The sequence below is a fragment of the Cherax quadricarinatus genome, chromosome 7 (assembly GCF_038502225.1).
Source record: "Cherax quadricarinatus isolate ZL_2023a chromosome 7, ASM3850222v1, whole genome shotgun sequence".
Lineage (NCBI taxonomy): Eukaryota > Metazoa > Arthropoda > Malacostraca > Decapoda > Parastacidae > Cherax > Cherax quadricarinatus.
In genome coordinates, this window is record NC_091298.1 from 1,081,259 (window position 1) to 1,099,882 (window position 18,624).

The window sequence follows — 18,624 nt, forward strand, 5'->3', positions numbered from 1 at the left end:
CTAACTTCCAAACTACGAATTCTCTGCATCATATTCACACCACATTTTGCCCTCAGACATGACATCTCCACTGCCTCCAGCCTTCTCCTCGCTGCAACATTCATCACCCATGCTTCACACCCATATAAGAGCGTTGGTAAAACTATACTCTCATACATTCCCCTCTTTGCCTCCAAGGACAAAGTTCTTTGTCTCCACAGACTCCTAAGTGCACCACTCACCCTTTTCCCCTCATCAATTCTATGATTCACCTCATCCTTCATAGACCCATCCAGTGACACGTACACTCCCAAATATCTGAATACATTCACCTCCTCCATACTCTCTCCCTCCAATCTGATATCCAATCTTTCATCACCTAATATTTTTGTTATCCTCATAACCTTACTCTTTCCTGTATTCACTTTTAATTTTCTTCTTTTGCACACCCTACCAAATTCATCCACCAATCTCTGCAACTTCTCTTCAGAATCTCCCAAGAGCACAGTGTCATCAGCAAAGAGCAACTGTGACAACTCCCACTTTATGTGTGATTCTTTATCTTTTAACTCCACGCCTCTTGTCAAGACCCTCGCATTTACTTCTCTTACAACCCCATCTATAAATATATTAAACAACCACGGTGACATCACACATCCTTGTCTAAGACCTACTTTTACTGGGAAATAATTTCCCTCTTTCCTATGTACTCTAACTTGAGCCTCACTATCCTCGTAAAAACTCTTCACTGCTTTCAGTAACCTACCTCCTACACCATACACCTGCAACATCTGCCACATTGCCCCCCTATCCACCCTGTCATATGCCTTTTCCAAATCCATAAATGCCACAAAGACCTCTTTAGCCTTATCTAAATACTGTTCACTTATATGTTTCACTGTAAACACCTGGTCCACACACCCCCTACCTTCCCTAAAGCCTCCTTGTTCATCTGCTATCCTATTCTCAGTCTTACTTTTAATTCTTTCAATAATAACTCTACCATACACTTTACCAGGTATACTCAACAGACTTATCCCCCTATAATTTTTGCACTCTCTTTTGTCCCCTTTGCCTTTATACAAAGGAACTATGCATGCTCTCTGCCAATCCCTAGGTACCTTACCCTCTTCCATACATTTATTAAATAATTGCACCAACCACTCCAAAACTATATCCCCACCTGCTTTTAACATTTCTATCTTTATCCCATCAATCCCGGCTGCCTTACCCCCTTTCATTTTACCTACTGCCTCACGAACTTCCCCCACACTCACAACTGGCTCTTCCTCACTCCTACAAGATGTTATTCCTCCTTGCCCTATACACGAAATCACAGCTTCCCTATCTTCATCAACATTTAACAATTCCTCAAAATATTCCCTCCATCTTCCCAATACCTCTAACTCTCCATTTAATAACTCTCCTCTCCTATTTTTAAATGACAAATCCATTTGTTCTCTAGGCTTCCTTAACTTGTTAATCTCACTCCAAAACTTTTTCTTATTTTCAACAAAATTTGTTGATAACATCTCACCCACTCTCTCATTTGCTCTCTTTTTACATTGCTTCACCACTCTCTTAACGTCTCTCTTTTTCTCCATATACTCTTCCCTCCTTGCATCACTTCTACTTTGTAAAAACTTCTCATATGCTAACTTTTTCTCCCTTACTACTCTCTTTACATCATCATTCCACCAATTGCTCCTCTTCCCTCCCGCACCCACTTTCCTGTAACCACAAACTTCTGCTGAACACTCTAACACTACATTTTTAAACCTACCCCATACCTCTTCGACCCCATTGCCTATGCTCTCATTAGCCCATCTATCCTCCAATAGCTGTTTATATCTTTCCCTAACTGCCTCCTCTTTTAGTTTATAAACCTTCACCTCTCTCTTCCCTGATGCTTCTATTCTCCTTGTATCCCATCTACCTTTTACTCTCAGTGTAGCTACAACTAGAAAGTGATCTGATATATCTGTGGCCCCTCTATAAACATGTACATCCTGAAGTCTACTCAACAGTCTTTTATCTACCAATACATAATCCAACAAACTACTGTCATTTCGCCCTACATCATATCTTGTATACTTATTTATCCTCTTTTTCTTAAAATATGTATTACCTATAACTAAACCCCTTTCTATACAAAGTTCAATCAAAGGGCTCCCATTATCATTTACACCTGGCACCCCAAACTTACCTACCACACCCTCTCTAAAAGTTTCTCCTACTTTAGCATTCAGGTCCCCTACCACAATTACTCTCTCACTTGGTTCAAAGGCTCCTATACATTCACTTAACATCTCCCAAAATCTCTCTCTCTCCTCTGCATTCCTCTCTTCTCCAGGTGCATACACGCTTATTATGACCCACTTCTCGCATCCAACCTTTACTTTAATCCATATAATTCTTGCATTTACACATTCATATTCTCTTTTCTCCTTCCATAACTGATCATTCAACATTACTGCTACCCCTTCCTTTGCTCTAACTCTCTCAGATACTCCAGATTTAATCCCATTTATTTCCCCCCACCGAAACTCCCCTACCCCCTTCAGCTTTGTTTCGCTTAGGGCCAGGACATCCAACTTCTTTTCATTCATAACATCAGCAATCATCTATTTCTTGTCATCTGCACTACATACACGCACATTCAAGCATCCCAGTTTTATAAAGTTTTTCTTCTTCTCTTTTTTAGTAAATGTCTACAGGAGAAGGGGTTACTAGCCCATTGCTCCCGGCATTTTAGTCGCCTCATACGACACGCATGGCTTACGGAGGAAAGATTCTTTTCCACTTCCCCATGGACAATAGAAGAAATAAAGAAGAACAAGAGCTATGTAGAAAAAGGAGAAAAACCTAGATGTATGTATATATATATATGCATGTGCAGGTAGTAGGTTGGTAGACAGCAACCACCCAGGGAGGTACTACCGTCATGCCAAGTGAGTGTAAAACGAAAGCCTGTGATTGTTTTACATGATGGTAGGATTGCTGATGTCTTTTGTCTGTCTCATAAATATGCAAGATTACAGGCATGTCTTGCTACTTCTACTTACACTTAGGTCACACTAGACATACATGTACACATTTATTTATACACACTCATCTGAGTTTTCTTTGATTTGTATCTTAATAGTTCTTGGTCTTATTAATTTTCCTTTTATATCCATGGGGAAGTGGAATAAGAATCTTTCCTCCGTAAGCCATGCGTGTTGTAAAAGTCAACTAAAATGCCGGGAACAATGGGCTAGTAACCCCTTTTCCTGTAAAGATTACTAAAAAGAATAAGAAGAAGAAAATTGTCAAAGTGGGAAGTCTGAATGTGCGTGGATGTTGTGCAGATGATAAGAAAGAGATGATTGTGGATGTTATGAATGAGAAGAAGCTGGATGTCCTTTCTTTAAGTGAAACAAAGCTGAAGGGGGTGGGAGAGTTTCAGTGGAGAGGAATAAATGGGATTAGGTCAGGGGTTTCAAATAGAGTTAGAGCTAAAGAAGGAGTAGCAATAATGTTGAAGGATAAGCTATGGCACGAAAAGAGGGACTATAAATGTATTAATTCAAGGATTATGTGGAGTAAAATAAAGATTGGATGTGAAAAGTGGGTTATAATAAGCGTGTATGCACCTGGAGAAGAGAGAAGTGTAGAGGAGAGAGAGAGATTTTGGGAAATGTTGAGTGAATGCGTGGGGAGTTTTGAATCAAGTGTGAGAGTAATGGTGGTTGGGGATTTCAATGCTAAAGTGGGTAAAAATGTTATGGAGGGAGTAGTAGGTAAATTTGGGGTGCAAGGGGTAAATGTAAATGGGGAGCCTTTAATTGAGCTATGTGTAGAAAGAAATTTGGTAATAAGTAATACATATTTTATGAAAAAGAGGATAAATAAATATACAAGGTATGATGTAGCACGTAATGAAAGTAGTTTATTAGATTATGTATTGGTGGATAAAAGGTTGATGGGTAGGCTCCAGGATGTACATGTTTATAGAGGGGCAACTGATATATCGGATCATTATTTACTTGTAGCTACAGTTAGAGTAAGAGGTAGATGGGAAAAGAGGAAGGTGGCAACAACAAGTAAGAGGGAGGTGAAAGTGTATAAACTAAGGGAGGAGGAAGTTCGGGTGAGATATAAGCGACTATTGGCAGAAAGGTGGGCTAGTGCAAAGATGAGTAGTGGGGGGGTTGAAGAGGGTTGGAATAGTTTTAAAATGCAGTATTAGAATGTGGGGCAGAAGTTTGTGGTTATAGGAGGGTGGGGGCAGGAGGAAAGAGGAGTGATTGGTGGAATGATGAAGTAAAGGGTGTGATAAAAGAGAAAAAGGTAGCTTATGAGAGGTTTTTACAAAGCAGAAGTGTTATAAGAAGAGCAGACTATATGGAGAGTAAAAGAAAGGTAAAGAGAGTGGTGAGAGAGTGCAAAAGGAGAGCAGATGATAGAGTGGGAGAGGCACTGTCAAGAAATTTTAATGAAAATAAGAAAAAATTTTGGAGTGAGTTAAACAAGTTAAGAAAGCCTAGGGAAAATATGGATTTGTCAGTTAAAAACAGAGTAGGGGAGTTAGTAGATGGGGAGATGGAGGTATTGGGTAGATGGCGAGAATATTTTGAGGAACTTTTAAATGTTAAGGAAGAAACAGAGGCAGTAATTTCATGCACTGGTCAGGGAGGTATACCATCTTTTAGGAGTGAAGAAGAGCAGAATGTAAGTGTGGGGGAGGTACGTGAGGCATTACGTAAAATGAAAGGGGGTAAAGCAGCTGTAACTGATGGGATCATGACAGAAATGTTAAAAGCAGGGGGGGATATAGTGTTGGAGTGGTTGGTACTTTTGTTTAATAAATGTATGAAAGAGGGGAAGGTACCTAGGGATTGGCGGAGAGCATGTATAGTCCCTTTATATAAAGGGAAAGGGGACAAAAGAGACTGTAAAAATTATAGAGGAATAAGCTTATTGAGTATACCAGGAAAAGTGTACGGTAGGGTTATAATTGAAAGAATTAGAGGTAAGACAGAATGTAGGATTGCGGATGAGCAAGGAGGTTTCAGAGTGGGTAGGGGATGTGTAGATCAAGTGTTTACATTGAAGCATATATGTGAACAGTATTTAGATAAAGGTAGGGAAGTTTTTATTGCATTTATGGATTTAGAAAAGGCATATGATAGAGTGGATAGAGGAGCAATGTGGCAGATGTTGCAAGTATATGGAATAGGTGGTAAGTTATTAAATGCTGTAAAGAGTTTTTATGAGGATAGTGAGGCTCAGGTTAGGGTGTGTAGAAGAGAGGGAGACTACTTCCCGGTAAAAGTAGGTCTTAGACAGGGATGTGTAATGTCACCATGGTTGTTTAATATATTTATAGATGGGGTTGTAAAGGAAGTAAATGCTAGGGTGTCCGGGAGAGGGGTGGGATTAAATTTTGGGGAATCAAATTCAAAATGGGAATTGACACAGTTACTTTTTGCTGATGATACTGTGCTTATGGGAGATTCTAAAGAAAAATTGCAAAGGTTAGTGGATGAGTTTGGGAATGTGTGTAAAGGTAGAAAGTTGAAAGTGAACATAGAAAAGAGTAAGGTGATGAGGGTGTCAAATGATTTAGATAAAGAAAAATTGGATATCAAATTGGGGAGGAGGAGTATGGAAGAAGTGAATGTTTTCAGATACTTGGGAGTTGACGTGTCGGCGGATGGATTTATGAAGGATGAGGTTAATCATAGAATTGATGAGGGAAAAAAGGTGAGTGGTGCGTTGAGGTATATGTGGAGTCAAAAAACGTTATCTATGGAGGCAAAGAAGGGAATGTATGAAAGTATAGTAGTGCCAACACTCTTATATGGGTGTGAAGCTTGGGTGGTAAATGCAGTAGCGAGGAGACGGTTGGAGGCAGTGGAGATGTCCTGTTTAAGGGCAATGTGTGGTGTAAATGTTATGCAGAAAATTCGGAGTGTGGAAATTAGGAGAAGGTGTGGAGTTAATAAAAGTATTAGTCAGAGGGCAGAAGAGGGGTTGTTGAGGTGGTTTGGTCATTTAGAGAGAATGGATCAAAGTAGAATGACATGGAAAGCATATAAATCTATAGGGGAAGGAAGGCGGGGTAGGGGTCGTCCTCGAAAGGGTTGGAGAGAGGGGGTAAAGGAGGTTTTGTGGGCAAGGGGCTTGGACTTCCAGCAAGCGTGCGTGAGCGTGTTAGATAGGAGTGAATGGAGTCAAATGGTACTTGGGACCTGACGATCTGTTGGAGTGTGAGCAGGGTAATATTTAGTGAAGGGATTCAGGGAAACCGGTTGTTTTCATATAGTCGGACTTGAGTCCTGGAAATGGGAAGTACAATGCCTGCACTTTAAAGGAGGGGTTTGGGATATTGGCAGTTTGGAGGGATATGTTGTGTATCTTTATATGTGTATGCTTCTAGACTGTTGTATTTCTGAGCACCTCTGCAAAAACAGTGATAATGTGCGAGTGTGGTGAAAGTGTTGAATGATGATGAAAGTATTTTTCTTTTTGGGGATTTTCTTTCTTTTTTTGGGTCACCCTGCCTCGGTGGGAGACGGCCGACTTGTTGAAAAAAAAAAAAAAAAAAAAAAAAAAAAATGTGCATGTCTGTTAAGTGTGACCAAAGTGTAAGTTGGAGTAGCAAGATATCCCTGTTATCTAGCATGTTTATGAGACAGAAAAAGACACCAGCAATCCTACCATCATGCAAAACAGTTACAGGTTTCTGTTTCACAGTCATCTGGCAGGACGGTAGTACTTCCCTGGGTGGTTGCTGTCTACCAACCTACTACCTATATAGTAATGTACACATAATTTACAGATATACTGCAAAAACACTAAATAAAGGCATTAACAGTATACTTTAACTAGCTGGCATTTACTCTTAACCCCTTGACTGTTGCAACCCCAAATCCTGAGGTGTCTCCTGGTGTCGCAAAATTCCTCCCCCCCAAAAAAAAAAAAAAATTCTTATGTAATGATAGAGAATCATTTCCCGATTGTAATGACACCAAAAGAACAAAATTTGATGGAAAACTGGTGGAATTACGCTCTTGCGCAGTTAGCGACCTCGGCAATATTTACGAATCGGTGACTTTGCCCACTTTGAGCCCTATTTTCGGCTAATTCCATTGTTCCAGTTGACCAAACTCATAGCCATTTCTTTAGAATTCCATTTTTTCTATCGATTGAGAACAAGAAACTGCCCATTTACCGATTCCAACTACCCAATAACGTGGTCAGAATTTGCAATTTGGCCAATTTTACGAAAATTAAAAAATATGACAATTTCAAAATAGGGTCCAGAATGAACAATGGAGACATTCCTGGCTCTAAAATAACATTTTCTTTGTTCATCAGTCACATCTCCAGGCCCCTCTGATATTACTCTTGCTTTCTATTTTGAATTTTTATTCAAACAAAAAATAGAAGATTTACTGTTATGCAGACTACTGCAATATTGTAATAATTGTATAAATAATGTCAACTCATTCATGACTGCATATTAGAATGGCTACTTAGATATTTATTGGAAAATGACATCATTTGTTTACTTTTGAACATCGGCAAAAATCAAACATTTCCATTACTTTGAGCTCCATTTCAAGGTTCTTTTCATAGTAAAACCAATCAAAATCACCTCTATTTCTATAACATGTTTTTCATTCTATCAAATGAGACCAAGAAAACGAGAATACAGCCATAAATACTATACGAAAATAGACCACAAAGTTGGCATTTTAATTAAAAAAAGCGGTTGTAGTTTTTTTTTTCTCATTATGCACTGCGTGCTGCAGGATTTTTTTTATATGGTACACACTGACCGCATAGATCCATTCCCTCACATGTGGGCTTGCCAGCTTTCTCCTGCTTGATTTGAAGCCGCTAGAATTTATGAGTATACATACGTCAAAAACGGTGGCTCGTAAGACATATATATACGACCAAAACAGTCAAAGCGTTAACAAACACAAGCACACACACACACACAATCATAGAGTCGTCAGGAAGTGGAATAGCCTAGCAAGTGATGTAGTGGAGGCAGGAACCATACACAGCTTTAAGACGAGGTATGACAAAGCTCAGGAAGCAGAGAGAGAGAGGACCTAGTAGTGATCAGTGAAGAGGCGGGGCCAGGAGCTGAGTCTCGACCCCTGCAACCACAATTAGGTGAGTACACACACACACACACACACATAGTGGAGGCAGGATCCATACATAGCTTTAAGCAGAGGTATGATAAAGCTCACGGCTCAGGGAGAGTGACCTAGTAGCGATCAGTGAAGAGGCGGGGCCAGGAGCTCGGACTCGACCCCCGCAACCTCAACTAGGTGAGTACAACTAGGTGAGTACACATGAACACACACATACAAACACACACACACACGAACACACACACACAAACATGGACAGGCTACAATCCTGGTCCAGCAACTGGCTCCTTGAATTTAACCCCGCCAAATGCAAAGTCATGAAGATCGAGGAAGGGCAAAGAAGAACAGAGACAAGAGTATAGTCTAGGTGGCCAAGACTGTAAACCTCACTCAAGGAAAAAGAACTTGGGGTGAGTATAATACCGAGCATATCTCCTGAGGCGCACATCAACCAGATAACTGCTGCAGCATATGGGCACCTGGCAAGCCTAAGAATAGTGTTCCAATACTTCAATAAGGAAGTGTTCAAGATTCTGTACACCATGTACGTTAGGCTCATATTAGAGTATGCAGAACCAGTTCGGAACCCACACCTGGTCAAGCACGTAAAGAAATTAGCGAAAGTGCAAAGGTTTGCAACAAGACTAGTCCCAGAGCTAAGGGGATTGTCCTATGAAGAAAGGTTAAGGAAAATTGGCCTGATGACACTGGAGGACAGGAGGGTTAGGGGAGACATGATAACAACATATAAAATACTGCAGGGAATTGACAAGGTGGACAAACACAGGATGTTCCAGAGATGAGACACAGAAACAAGGGGTCACAATTGGAAGTTGAAGACTCCGATGAGTCAAAGGGATGTTAGGAAGTATTTGTTCAGTCATAGAGTTGTCATGAAGTGTAACAGCCTAGAAAGTTACATAGTGGAGGCAGGAACCATACATAATTTTAAGACTAAGTTTGATAAAGTTCATGGAGCAGGGAGAGGACCTAGTAGCAATCAGTGAAGAGGTGGGGCCAGGAGCTATGACTCAACCCCTACAACCACAAATAGGTGAGTAGTGAGTACACACACACATACCAGTGTGAAGAGGCAGGGCCAGGAGCTGTAAACTGACCCCTGCAATCACAATTAGGTGAGTACACACACATTCTCTCTTAAACTGATAACATCTACCTTTCCCCCTGGTAATAGGTCTCATAGGTCAATTGTTATATTATGTAAATGTTCATCAGTATATGTGGTATTCTAGCCCTTTTATGTTATTAACCAATATATATAATGCCTCTGAATTAAAACATTTAGTATAATGCAGTATACAGATTATCAATTGTCTGGTGCCATATGGGTTGAATGAGCTAAATTTTCAAATAAAGAGATAAACACAATAGCATTTTAATAGTTCCTATTGTCTGCACGCTCCATTTCCACACTGTGTGTTAGGCTGCTCTCTATAAGAAAGACTACCACATAATGTTGAAGACCAAATAGTAAGTCACCAAAAAACTGATGATCTACGACATATTTAAAAAATGAATAATCATAATTTTTACACTATACCATACTTGACTCTTTGAGAAAACTAACCTGCTGTCCTGTGAGAGATCGCGCTGAACAGTGGAACTGCACAGTTGAACCCAGGGCAGCAATCTGGAGCCTGGGCTCGGAGATGGTCACACTGATGGTCGGCTCACTACTTCCTACTGTTGGTGGCTCTAAATAACAACACAAAACGATCTATTATACTCTGCATCATTATTAACCCTTTGACTGTTATGACCCCAAATCCTGAAGTGTGTCTGTGTTGCAAAATATTCAAAAAAAAAACAAAAATAATTTTTCATATGAAATGACAGAGAATCTTTTTCCCGATAGTAATGACACCAAAAGTGCGAAATCTGATGGAAACCTTATGGAATTACACTCTCACGAAGTTAGCAATCTCGGCAATATATATGCATCAGCGATTTCACCCAATTTGAGCCCTATTTTTGGCCAATTCCATTGTTCCATTTGTTCTATCGATTGAGTACAAGAAACCACCCATTTACCGATTACAACTACCCAATAAAGCAATCAGAAATTGGCAATTTTGCCAATTGCATGCAAATTAAAAAAGATGCCAATTTCAAAATAGAGTCCAGAATAAACAATGCAGATATTCCTGGCACTAAAATAACATTTTCTCTGTTCATTAGTCATGTCTCCAGGCCCCTCTCATATTACTCTTGCTTTCTATTTTGAATTTTTATTCTCACAAAGAAATAGAAGATTTACTGTTATGCAGACTACTGCATTATTGTAATAATTGTATAAATAATATCAGCCCATTCATGACTGCGTATTAGACTGGCCAGCTGGACACATTGGAAGGTGACGTCATTTGTTTACACTTGAACATCGGCAAAAATAAAAAATTTCTGCTACTTTGAGCTCAATTTCAAGGTCCTTTTCATCGTGAAACCAATCAAAATCATCTCCATTTCTGTAATATGTCTTCCATTCTATCAAATGAGACCAAGAAAATGAGAATATAATCATAAATACTATACAAAAATACACCTCAAATTCGACATTTTAATCCCAAAACATAGTCGGAGTTTTTTTTTTTCTCATTATGCACTGTATGCTGCAGGATTTTTTTATACTGCGCACACTGACCACACAGACCCATTCTCTCACATGTAGGCCTACCAGCTTTCTCCCACTTGATTTGAAGCCGCTAGAATTTTGGCGTACTAATACATTAAAAATACTGGCTCATAAGACATATACATACAACAAAAACAGTCAGAGGGTTAAATTTATTCATAAGTATTATTAACTAACAAGGAAAACAAAGGAAGAGAAGAGCAGGAGGAAGGAGGAGCAGGACGATGTCGGTGCAGAAATAAGAGCAAGAGGAAAGAGAAGGGGAAGAAGAGTAGGAGGAGAAAAGACAGAGGAAAAAGGGGAAGAGAAAAGGAAGGAGTAGGGGGAGGAGGAAGAAAGGGGGAGCAGAAAGGAAGGATGAAAGAGGAACAAGAGTAAGTAATAGCAAGAAAGAGCAAGGAAAATGAGGAAAAAGAAGAAAAAGAAGGGAGGAGGACCCTACATTTCGTTGGGAAACTCAAAGCAGTGTTTATTTAGTTATCTAATAAAAGGAGAGAAGATGTACAAGCAAGTTTTCCACCAGCTGCTGCCTGTTATATTATCAATATAGAAATAATATTTTGAGAAAGTAACCTTATCTTTCCCATATATTCTTTGCTTCATGTAATGCTACTTTTCATACTGCACTGACTTTTGTAAACAAACAATATTAAGTAACAAAACAATTATTTTGACAAAATGAGAAGAGCATGATTAATTTGGAATAAGAATGCCATTCCAGAATAGTAATAAAAAAGGGTCAATATAGCACAGAAATTACATTAGCAGAAAAGAAAAATGAAGATTATCAAACAGAAAAAATATTAATCATTTATAATTTGCTAGATTAAATGATGATTAATACAAATCTAAACTATAAGATCTCCCCTTTACGGCAGAGGTCAGGGAACCAGGGTAAATTACTCCAAGTGGGGTAAAAATAAGAATTTTGAGGATAATGAAGGCTCAATAAAATATAAATAAAATTGCACAGAAATTTATTATTTAAAATTGAGGCAAATTATGGAAAGTTATATTTTTCAAACAAATAATTTATAGTTTCTTAATAATATTAAAAATCTAATTTGTAGAGATCATTTCTTAAGTTGGCAATAGTGTAAAATGGGTAAGGATTCCAGCTGCTGGCAACACCCCAAGTGTTAGCATTGACTCGGGAGCCAGCATGACAACTGCACATTCCATTGTCGACACCACCAGCACATGACTTTTGGCCTGGTGTCCTATCTCATTATCAATAACTGTCTCTGCTTGCAGTCAACAAAGTGCATTGTTTATGTTAGTAGGTTTACGACTTTCGATGACTAAGTTAGTGTTTCGTGATTTGTCACAACAATTAGGAGTGTACAACGTAATATTTATTTATACAGTATTTTATTTTTTTATTAGAATTTATGACTCCAGTTATAGATATCTGAAAGTGCTCATATAATAATATAAATGTTTGGCAGTTTTCTATTAATTTTACATTCCATTCTATTTTTCGTGATTTCTTTTTTTGTAACCCAGTCTTTATGAGTAACAATTTTAAAGTTATATAATATGGTAAAATCATATTATCCATCTGTTTTCCATCATCTTCACTTTTACCCTTCAGATGGCAGCAAATAAACCAAAGGACAGAAAATGAATTTGAATGCTCCTTGTATTTTCTGGATTCTGTGGACTTTCAAGTCTAATGGGGAATTTTGCTGTACACAAATTTGTTTTGGGGCAATACCCAAAAATAGTTCATCGACCTCTGCTTTATGGGAAGTGGCCATGAAAGATGTAACTTTGAGCAGCTATATCTCAATATGATTTTCTTATATATTTTACTTTGCCTTCTAAAGTGTTGGATACCTACTCAATATTTTAAATGTATTGCACTCCTGGAAACTTTCCTCAAAAATTCTTTCATGTTATCAAAAAAAAAAATCAGATACTATATATATAATTACATTTTTATACTGTGAGGAAAATTACATATAACAGATGATTGACTTACGTGATCTCCGGATATGACCAACATACATAATTTGTGAGACCATCTGGGCCACTTCCATGTTATCTGCATCATAAACATGGCAAGTGACAGTCCTATGGCCATTGAGGAGGCGAAGAACTGAGAAGTGCTTTGCCCCATTGGTATACTCCTCAGTACTATGTGGAGCCTGGGTGTCCATGAGAGCTACAGGAGTACCATCCTCAACCAAAGTTGGTTCACGTGTAAAAGTGATTCGAAGTGGCTCTGATGAGTGATATGAGCATGTGAAGTTTTCATAAACTTCACGAGCATTTCGGTTGAAGAGTACCTTGATGGGCCTAAGCTCGAGCATCAGACCTACAGACATGCAACATTCATGCAATCAAGAAGCCCAAGCCTTTGCACAGGAAAATCATGCTGTTTTAGTTACTGGTGTATAATGCAACTATTAGAAGAGAAGGTAAACTAAATTAAATTAATTAATGTGCCCCCATTCCATCAATAGCATATTTACTCTAAGAGCATAAACTTAAAATAGTCAGATAATAAGTGGAAATCTATTTATAAGATAAACCAGGATGATAAAGATGTATAAGAAATATATGAGTGTAAGACTGAGAACTAGAGCCACTTTACAATGTTCAATTCTCATAACTATTCCTTCACAGAATAATGAGGGGTTCTTGAGCCAAAGAAATGGATTTATCCTCCCTTTCTTTGGAGTGAACCTGATTGCTTCCCATTCCTCAGGAGATATATGATCTATATGGGTTTGGTGTTTCCCAAATAAAAAATATATCATTACTCTAACATAATAAATTTAAATTCTAAAATTGTATTTAGTAAAATTTTATAATTGCAAGTTAAAATTCCATTTATATATTCATGAAAGTTTATGCTCTTAAAGCTGGTTTAATATAGATGTGTTAGTTAGGAAAATTCATTGCATTATATCATACTCTTATGATGTGGCACTGCATGCATTATATCTTGTATCACAGCTGTCAGATCAAATTCAAACATTCGTAATTTGGCAATGAGTATAAGTGAGCTTCAAAAAGTATCGCATTTAATTGTTGTAAGAAAAAGTTAAATTTGCATACAAACTGATATTAAAGCTTGGTACAAATTGAAATCACATTCAGACAATGAAAGATAAAATACAAAAATTTAAATGTTCCTGTTAAGTCTACATTAACTTCATTATACAACAAAATACTGCACATGCAATTGCCACACCTTTCATAATCTGTGAAAAAATGAGGTATAGTTATAATAATCATTATAAGTGTCAAAATGTTATGAAGAATAATGGCTGATAAAACAATAAATGATTGGTATAAGCCCCAATACCATGCACAATAGCTGTTGCATAACACTGCATGAGAGATTTACCACATCCAGATTGCAAGTAAGAATGACTAACAATAATAATAAAATAATAATATTTTTAAACACTGTAATCCAAAGTATACGAAGTAACTATCTTTAAATATTAACTAAAGAAAAAATTCAGTTCAATAAACCAAGATTGCAAATAATGCCGTAACACTATATATACACAAGTTGCAGACCAGTAAACCTAACCGGAGATAACTAGCAGCTGGACACAAAAAAATATTTAGATTGGTGAATTTACAAATATTTTTTTTTCTTATTAGCACACTGGCCGATTCCCACCAAGGCAGGGTGGCCCGAAAAAGAAAAACTTTCACCATCATTCACTCCATCACTGTCTTGCCAGAAGGGTGCTTTACACTACAGTTTTTAAACTGCAACATTAACACCCCTCCTTCAGAGTGCAGGCACTGTACTTCCCATCTCCAGGACTCAAGTCGGGCCTCCCGGTTTCCCTGAATCCCCTCATAAATATTACTTTGCTCACACTCCAACAGCACGTCAAGTATTAAAAACCATTTGTCTCCATTCACTCCTATCAAACAAGCTCATGCATGCCCACTGGAAGTCCAAGCCCCTCGCACACAAAACCTCCTTTACCCCCTCCCTCCAAGTTTTCCTAGGCCAACCCCTACCTCGCCTTCCTTCCACTACAAACTGATACACTCTTGAAGTCATTCTGTTTCGCTCCATTCTCTCTACATGTCCGAACCACCTCAACAACCCTTCCTCAGCCCTCTGGACAACAGTTTTGGCAATCCCGCACCTCCTCCTAACTTCCAAACTACGAATTCTCTGCATTATATTCACGCCACACATTGCCCTCAGACATGACATCTCCACTGCCTCCAGCCTTCTCCTCACTGCAACATTCATCACCCATGCTTCACAACCATATAAGAGCGTTGGTAAAACTATACTCTCATACATCCCCTTCTTTGCCTCCAAGGACCAAGTTCTTTGTCTTCACAGACTCCTAAGTGCACCACTCACCCTTTTTCCCTCATCAATTCTATGATTCACCTCATCTTTCATAGACCCATCCGCTGACACGTCCACTCCCAAATATCTGAATACATTCACCTCCTCCATACTCTCTCCCTCCAATTTAATATCCAATCTTTCATCACCTAATCTTTTTATCCTCATAACCTTAATCTTTCCTGTATTCACTTTTAATTTTCTTCTTTTACATACCCTACCAAATTCATCCACCAACCTCTGCAACTTCTCTTCAGAATCTCCCAAGAGCACAGTGTCATCAGCAAAGAGCAACTGTGACAACTCCCACTTTATGTGTGATTCTTTATCTTTTAACTCCACGCCTCTTGCCAAGACCCTCGCATTTACTTCTCTTACAACCCCATCTATAAATATATTAAAACAACCACGGTGACATCACACATCCTTGTCTAAGGCCTACCTTTACTGGGAAATAATCTCCCTCTTTCCTACATTCTCTAACTTGAGCCTCACTATCCTCGTAAAAACTTCACTGCTTTCTGTAACCTGCCTCCTATACCATACACCTGCAACATCTGCCACATTGCCCCCCCTATCTACCCTGTCATACACCTTTTCCAAATCCATAAATGCCACAAAAACCTCTTTAGCCTTATCTAAATACTGTTCACTTATATGTTTCACTGTAAACACCTGGTCCACACACCTCCTACCTTTCCTAAAGCCTCCTTGTTCAGCTGCTATCCTATTCTCCGTCTTACTCTTAATTCTTTCAATAATAACTCTACCATACACTTTACCAGGTATACTCAACAGACTTTTTTTTTTTTTTTTTTAACTAGTCGGCCGTCTCCCACCGAGGCAGGGTGACCCAAAAAAGAAAGAAAATCCCCAAAAAGAAAATACTTTCATCATCATTCAACACTTTCACCACACTCACACATTATCACTGCTTTTGTAGAGGTGCTCAGAATACAACAGTTTAGAAGCATATACGTATAAAGATACACAACATATCCCTCCAAACTGCCAATATCCCAAACCCCTCCTTTAAAGTGCAGGCATTGTACTTCCCATTTCCAGGACTCAAGTCCGACTATATGAAAATAACCGGTTTCCCTGAATCCCTTCACTAAATATTACCCTGCTCACACTCCAACAGATCGTCAGGTCCCAAGTATCATTCGTCTCCATTCACTCCTATCTAACATGCTCATGCACGCTTGCTGGAAGTCCAAGCCCCTTGCCCACAAAACCTCCTTTACCCCCTCTTTCCAACCCTTTCGAGGACGACCCCTACCCCTCCTTCCTTCCCCTATAGATTTATATGCTCTCCATGTCATTCTACTTTGATCCATTCTCTCTAAATGACCAAACCACCTCAACAACCCCTCTTCTGCCCTCTGACTAATGCTTTTATTAACTCCACACCTTCTCCTAATTTCCTCACTCCGAATTTTCTGCATAATATTTACACCACACATTGCCCTTAGACAGACTTATCCTCCTATAATTTTTGCACTCTCTTTTGTCTCCTTTGCCTTTATAATTTACAAATACTGAGGGATTAATTTTGTATTTTATATACATTATATTTATTATTATTTTTATTAACACATTGGCTATTTCCCACCATGGCAGGGTGGCCCGAAAAAGAAAAACTCTCATCGTCATCATTCGCTCCATCACTGTCTTGCCAGATGCATGCTGACACTATAGTTATAAAACTGCAACATTAACACCCCTCCTTCAGAGTGCTGGCAATGTACTTCCCATCTCCAGGAATCAAGTCCAGCCTGCCAGTTTCCCAGAATCCCTTCATAAATGTTGCCTTGCTTACCCTCCAACAACATGTCAAGTCCTAAAAACCATTTGCTCCTATCTAACACACTCACACACACTTGCTGAAAGTCCAAGCCCCTTGTACACAAAACCTCCTTTACCCCCTCCCCCTGCACTGTACTGGCACTGCACTAACTGTGTAAATACATATACTTGGGACAAAGTAAAGCCTTCTACTCTAAATGGTGCTTAGAAGTCCCTTTGGGAAGACTCTCACTTCAAGGGCTTCCTAAAATTGTCCAAAATCTGTGCAAGGTTGTTAAGCTAAGATGGAACACGAGAAGTTTCTCAGATCTTGAGGAGGAAGATCTTATGGAACTTACTGGCTTCCAATGAAGAATTAAATGTGACAGTCTGGCTGGGAGGGAAGGAGTATGGAGGAAGTGATGTGTTCAAATATTTGGGAGTGGACTTATTGGCAGATGGTTCTACTTAAGACAAGATGAGCTGTAGAACTGATGAGGGAACAAAGGTGAATGGCGCATTGAGGCAAAAAGGAAAATATATGAAAGTATAGTAGTACCAATGCTCTTATATGGGTGTGAAGCATGGGTTGTGAATGTTGCAGTAAGGAGGAGGCTGGAGGCAGTGGAGATATCATGTCTTACAGCAATGTGTGGTGTAAATATTATGCAGAGAATTTGTAGCTTGGAGACTGGAAGGAGGTGTGAGGTTTCTAAAAGTATTATCCAGAGGGCTGAAAAAGGGCTATTGAAGTGGCCTGGTGGCTAAAGCTCTCGCTTCACACAGCGAGGGTCCGGATTCGATTCCCAGCAAGGATAGAAACATTGGGAGTGCTTCCTTATGCCAGTTGTCTATGTTCCCAATCAGTAAAATGGGTACCTGGGTGTTAGTTGACTGGTGTGGGTCGCATCCTGGGACAAAACTGACCTAATTTGCCCGAAATGCTCTACATAACAAGCGGCTTTCTATATAGTAGTACACCTACCATCCGACTTACGACCTGCTTGACATACGACCATGTTTTCTATGCCAAATTTCTCGGAAATAAACAACTGCTTGTGTTGTACACAGTGTTTATCCTAAACCTTACAGTATAAAATACAGTACTAACAGCATAAAAAGTAAAGTAAAAAATGAAATACCAAAATAAAACAATAAAATAAAGTCATTACAAAAATGTGATGTTGATATTCAGTAGTAAGGTTCGACTTACGTCCATTTCGACTTAACTCGACTCACGAAATCGTAATGACACGATTGCAAACAAACCATACCCCGGCCGGGATTGAACCCGCGGTCAGAGAGTCTCAAAACTCCAGCCCGTCGCGTTAGCCACACGACTGGTTTGTCGGAACCGAACTCAGTCGTAAGTCGAATGGTACCTGTATGTCATTGATGTCAGCTAGGCCTCTATACCTTGGACATGTACTTGTAGAAATAAAGATATTATTATTATTATTCTTATTATGAATCAAAATATGACTCAGAGGGCATATAAATCTGTAACTGAAAGCGGGGTAGGGGTCATCCAAGGATAGGTTGGAGGGAGGAGAGTAAACAAGGTTTTTGTGTGCTTGGACATCCAGCAAGTATGTGTGAATATATTAAACAGGAGTGAGCGGAGTAAGCGATTTTTTATGACCTGACTTGCTATGAAGGGATTAGGGAAACCAGTTAGCCAGACTTGAGTCCTGAAGATGGGA

At 39.0% G+C, this 18,624-nt stretch overlaps 1 protein-coding gene across 50 annotated transcripts in view; it reads right to left on the reverse strand.

Moving 5' to 3' along the window:
- Positions 1 to 18,624, reverse strand: part of trol (terribly reduced optic lobes) — a 960,590-nt gene that overhangs the window by 213,150 nt on the left and 728,816 nt on the right. For 49 of the 50 annotated variants that reach the window (XM_070082142.1, XM_070082177.1, XM_070082160.1 and 46 more), the window contains 2 exons: positions 12,776 to 13,111; positions 9,727 to 9,854 (listed from right to left, as the gene is read on the reverse strand). In XM_070082142.1, the coding sequence (XP_069938243.1) occupies positions 9,727 to 9,854; positions 12,776 to 13,111 (464 nt within the window). The remainder of the gene's footprint in view (positions 1 to 9,726; positions 9,855 to 12,775; positions 13,112 to 18,624) is intronic. The other variant, XM_070082164.1, reaches the window with a different exon arrangement.